At 55.3% G+C, this 5,642-nt stretch overlaps 1 protein-coding gene across 1 annotated transcript; it reads left to right on the top strand.

Moving 5' to 3' along the window:
• Nucleotides 1-702: 702 nt before the first annotated feature.
• CCL22 (C-C motif chemokine ligand 22) lies at nt 703-5,302 on the top strand (the record flags this gene model as incomplete). The annotated part of the gene is made up of 3 exons (XM_080703518.1): nt 703-775; nt 2,001-2,124; nt 5,215-5,302. The coding sequence occupies 3 exons, from the start codon at nt 703-705 to the stop codon at nt 5,300-5,302; spliced, it is 285 nt and encodes a 94-aa protein (XP_080559644.1).
• Between the last annotated feature and the right edge of the window lie 340 nt (nt 5,303-5,642).

Below are 5,642 nucleotides of genomic sequence, written 5' to 3'. Positions count from 1 at the left end.
GCAGTAGGGATGGGGAGCAGGGAACAGATGCACAGAGGTATAGGAAGTTGAATGAGGGGACATAGCATTAGATCGAGAAGGAAGTAGGGGAGAAGGGACCACTATGGCAGGACAGAAATTCTGCAAAAATTGGCCTAGGCGGGGACTTTGTGTGAAGCGGGGGAAGAGGCTGAAGGGGCAGAGCGGCCAGCCCCAGAGGTTCACGTACCTCTCCCTTTGAAGAGAGACAGATGGGGCTTGGTCACCAAAAGTACAAGATGGGCCTCGGTTCCCAGCCAGGGTTTGTTCACATTCTGTACCGACCTCAAACACCACCAAGGGTGCTAGGTTCTTCTGTGGCGCCACCTCCCCTTTTTACACCTGGAAAACCCAGACCAGCCACCTCCAGCATCATGTCCCAGGCCACAGAGCAAGCAGACCTCAGGGAGGATGGCTTCTAGAAGGCCACGCTCCAGGGAGATTTTGCGAGTCTCTTGGGGCCCAGAGGTAGCACAGGGTGGGGGTCCCCTCTGAGTGGTTGCCCACAGAATCTCCTCTCGGAGGAAATGGGGACTTCTCCTTTCACATTGTGAATGTCAGAGGCTCTGTGCTTACCGGTGACTAAGAGCTGTCTGAGCCTGGTGGGCGGAGGGATGGCTTAAATACGGGCCTTCCTGTCCTGGGGCCACTGCAGACACCTGCGCTGGGCTCACGGCACAGAGCATGGCCAGCCACCAGGCCCCGCTCCTGGCTGCCCTTCTCCTCCTTTGTGTGGCACTTCAAGCAGCGGACGCAGGTGAGGCTGGGGCGGGAGAGCTCCCTGTTGAGGACGGAAGATGCTAAGGTGTTTCCCTCCTCTCCTGGAAAGAGCAGTAGGTTGAAAGCGGAAGATTGCCTTGGGCTGGTCATGCTGCTTCTCGGCCTTGCTTTACACGTCTGTTAAGTGGATAGTCTTGAAGGCTTGGCTTCTAGGATCTGTCTCAGCTGGGTGGGGGTTGTGGTAAGGAAGGCTTAGGGATCCCCTGTCCCAGATAGCTCGAGCAGATGGCCTTGGGGTATGGATGCAGGGCTCTCAGAGGGACAGGCCTAAATGGGCACAGGCAGAATGGAGACAAAGCTCCCTCTTTGGAAGGCCAGTTCTGTCCTCCCGCCTCCCCAGGTTAGCTCTGGAACCTGTCCTCAGCCTGGGGGTCCTGGTTCCTCGTCTCCCTGGCACTGTAGGCTCTGGCTCTGGATTAGCAGAGGAAGGGGCCCTGTGGTGGGAGCCAAGCAGCCATGCCCAATCATTGCTCACAGGGTGTGGGTTCCCCCCAACCCTTCCAGCACTGATGGCCATTAAGTCTATGCTGTTATCTCTCTGTGGGTCACAGGAAGAATCGGGCCTCAGAGATGTTAAATGACTTGGCCTAGGTAGCCTGGCGACTCAGGGCAGATGGGAGGGGAACCTGTGTCTGTGTGGCTGTCCTGTCTGAACCTTGGCCCTGACCTGCTGCAGTCTCTCTATGTGATCTTGGAAATGTGCTTCCTTCTGTCCAGATCAGAACCTTGCCAGGGCACAGCGCGAGGCTGGAGGGAATGCGGGCAGAAGTGGGCTCCTCCGGTGTTATGTCAAATGCACATGAGATTTGGCATGTCTGGAGCAGGGGCCAAGCATCCCCAACCCACTCCTGCACCACCAGCTCAGCTGCTGGTCCACAGGCCTCACCCTGAAGAAGAAGGACCTAAGGTTCCTTGGGGCTCAGAGTCACAGAGACCCATGTAGAAGCTAAGGGTACCATGGATGCTCAGTCCTTCTGAATCAACCACCTGGAGCAGACTGTCCCAGAGTGTCGATACGGGCCCTTAGTGGCTTCTCACAGGCCTCGAGGCTAAGGGTTTAAGATCCAGGATCTTCTGGACATCATCCTTCTCAGGGGAATGCACTCTCTTCCTTGGAGTCTGGAGGGGCTCAGGGTTAGGGCCCGGGGTCAAGGTGACCTCTCTGTTCTGGCTTATCAACCTCTGGGCATCCCTCTCCCCAGGCCCCTATGGTGCCAACGTGGAAGATAGTGTCTGCTGCAGGAACTACATCCGTGTCCCACTGCCCCTGCGCTTGGTGAAGTATTTCTACTGGACGTCGGACTCCTGCCGCAGGCCTGGTGTTGTGTGAGTAGGGAACTGGGGCCACAGGGCCTCGGAGGGTGGGGAAGGCCCAGGGTTGGAGAGATGCAGCTGGGGCTCTGGGTACCAGCCAAAGGGATGGCCAGAAGACATGGCTCAACCTTGGCATGGGTGTTACAAGAACAAAAATAATGAGATCATTCAACAAATATTGGGCACCAACCAAGTGTCAGGCAATGCGCCAGGGCCTGAGGACACAGAGCTGAATACACGGGATGCCGCCCTGGGGTGGACACGGCCGTGTGGGTGCCACCTAAACACAGGGCACAGCATCGGGGCCTGGCAGGCAGCCCAGTACCATTCCACAGAGGCTCTGCCATCCCCTGGGGGTTATTTGAAGAAGCCCGTTTTGACCTGAAGAATATTATTAAGAGCGACCCTTCCCAGGGCTTCCTGCATGCCAGGCACTTTCTGAGCTTTGCCTGGACCAATGGCTCCATTCTCACTTTTTCCAGGAGCTTCCAAGATTCCCATATGATTGATGGAAACACAGGCTCAGTTTCATGGCTGCCCAGGCAGCTCTGGTCCTTGTTGCAGGGCTTTCTTCTGAAATTGTTTTCTTCTTCTCTTCTTTCTCCCCATCCTGCGCCTGGCTAGGAGACCTCTTCTTTCTCTGGTACTCCCCACCCCGGCAGGTTGCATGACACTCTAGGGGGTTGAGTTGGGCTGGGGAGTCATGGCCCCCGGGGGGCTCCATCATGATCTTCTTCTCATCTTCCTCCTCCCCGTCTCTTAGAGGGGTCTGCAGGTGAGTGACAAAGAAGGCCGGCACAGGAGCCCCCCACCCCACCCCCCGGTTCCTATCATTTCAGCTCCAAGGCTCAGTTTCCCATCAGTGCAGGGAAGTGATAACCTGTATTTACTAAACACACGAAGAGTGCCTGCTGAGTGCCAGGCACCGATGCAAGCGCTTTGTGAATATGGGCGCATTTATGCTGGAAAGCTCCTGTGCAGTAGGCAGGGCCCCATCCCCTTCCCGCGAGTGGGGAGACGGCTGAGGGCCCTTGAGCATCGCGGGCATGCTGGCGACATGTGGAAGGTGTGAGGCTCACTGCCTGGCACATCAGCCAAAGCACCTTGGGCTTGATCCTTGGGTTCTGAGCCCGAGAGGGGCTCTAGGAGTGTAGCTAGGTAAAGGGGAGGAGCAAGGGGCCGAGTCTTGTTTGCTGACCGCACGGCTGGGGCAGGCTGGGCAGGAGGCCAAGGTCAACACTCTGCCTTCTTTGTTCTTTCTGTTTGCTGGTCATCTGTGGAGTGGGGGGCAGGCCAGGGCGTGAGCACCGTGGAGAGGCAGAAGGGGAGCCTGGGGAGGGGCTCTGACCACCAGCCAGCCCCGAGCCCACTCTCACCAGCACAAGTGCCCAGGGCCTGGGCGTTTGCAGCAGCAGCAGAGCCAGGGCAGGAGCCTCAGCCCCCAGCTTGCTGTGTGATCCTGGCCCAGAGCCCTCCCTCCCCGGCTACATGCCTCTTGGAGGGGCCTGGAGGGAGGCACTCCCCAAAAGCACAAGAGGCTAGGCCAAAACATCCCTGTGTGGTCCCCAGTTCTGGCAGTGGGGCAAGTTGCTTTACCTCTGTGGGGCTTGGTTGCCTTCATTATAAAGTGGGTTGAATTATAGGGTTATTATAGGGTCTCATAGGGTTATTGTTATTGTTGTTGTTTGGTACTGAGGATTGAGCCTGGAGGCATTTGACCTCCAAGCTAGCCCCCAGCCTGATTTTATTTCTTTATTTGGAAACAGGGTCTCACTAGGTTTTTGAGAGCCTCGCTACATTGCCGACGCTGACTTTGAACCTGTGATCCTCCTGTCTCAGCCTCCCAAGTACTGGGATTACAAGCATGCACCACCACACCCAGCTTTCATAGGATTATTGTAAAGATTGATTCCACCTGGCATGGTGGTACGTGCTTGTAATCCCGGTACTTGGGAGGCTGAGACCAGAGGATTTTAGGTTTGAGGACAGCCTCAATAAGTAGTGAGACTCTCATCAACCTACTGAGATTCTTTTTCAAAATTAAAAATAAAATAGGGCTGGGGGTGGATCTTGGAGGTAGTATGCCTCTGGGTTCAATCTCCAGGAATGTATGCGTGCACACACACACACACACACACACACACACACACACACTGATTAAAAAAAAATCAATGTAGCCAGGTGTGGTGGTACATGCTTGTAATCCCAGTACTTGGGAGGCTGAGACAAGAGGATCGTAGTTTGAGGCCACCCTCAGCTACTTAGTGAGGCCCTCTGCAACTTAGTGAGACCCTGTTTCAAAACAAAGAATAAAAAATAGGTCTGGGGATGTAACTCGGAGGTAGAAGTCCCCTGGGTTCAATTCCCAGTACTGCAAAAATAAAATAAAATCAATGTAAAAAGTTCAGTCCAGCTCCTGGAACAATAATATAGCACCTGCTGTATTCTGGCACTTGGTGATGCATCCTTCTTGAGCACTTTAGTACGTATTAACTCATCAAATCTTTATCAAAATCCTGTGAGGTTGGACTATGATTATCATCTCCATTTTATGGATGGGGAAACTGAGGTTTGGAGAACTGAAATGATTTACTGACAGGTATCAGAGCTAGAATTCAAACCCAGATAGATTGGCTTCAAAGTCTACCCTTTGGGCCAGTATCCAACACCCTCTTCCCCAAGGCAATAAGTAGATACTGAGGGACTCTCGGGGATTCTAGGCGCGGTCTCACCTGGCACTGCAGACTGGCCGAGGAGCTGAGGGTCTATCCAGATCTTGCTGCTCACCTCCCCGTCTTCCCTCCTTCCCCCTCCTGAGAGTGGTGTGCAAGCAGTAGGTGGCTCATAAGCTGTGAGCCGCTCTGTATAGCATGTTCTCTCACATAAGCAAGTGACTTGAATGTCGAGCTCTGCACCCAGTGGGCGGCTCATACATTTTGAACTACTCCCTTTAGCAATTCCTCCCACATACAGCAGGCGACTTACAAGTGCTGAACCCAGTATACAATAGGTGGCTCATAAAGGCTAAGCTCCCAGGGCTGTGTGGCATCCTTGCCAGCTGCCATTGCTGCCACGTGTCTCCCTGGCATCTCCTCCCTCCAGCTTGCAAACTATCAAGGACCGGGAGATCTGTGCTGACCCCAGACAGCCCTGGGTGAAGAAGATTCTGCAGAAGCTGGAGAAGCTCTGATGAGAGGGCCCCGAGGACCCTGCCTCGGCTTCTCCAGGAGGGGTCACCAAGCCCCACCTGTCCACCACCGCTGCTGCTCCACAACAGAAGCTCCTGCCACGGCCCTCTGCGATCTCCATCCCTGCAGCCGTCGCCCCTCCTGCCCTCCAGCCAGTCCTCTGCCCCGCCGCGAGGGCCCAGCTTGTGTTCATCTGGTCCCTGGCTCCCCACTACCTCAGAGCTCCCCGGCCCTCCGGATCCAGGTGTCCTCTGTCTCCAGCCTTGTCCCTTCCCCTTCCCGCAGGTTGGGCTCCAGCTTCCCCTTCCAAACCCGGGCCTTCCATCTCTACCTCTGGGTCTT

Source organism: Muscardinus avellanarius, assembly GCF_963383645.1.
Source record: "Muscardinus avellanarius genome assembly, chromosome: 10".
Classification (NCBI taxonomy): Eukaryota; Metazoa; Chordata; class Mammalia; order Rodentia; family Gliridae; genus Muscardinus; species Muscardinus avellanarius.
Note: the sequence above shows the minus strand (reverse complement) of the source record. Positions and strands in the feature narration are given on the sequence as shown.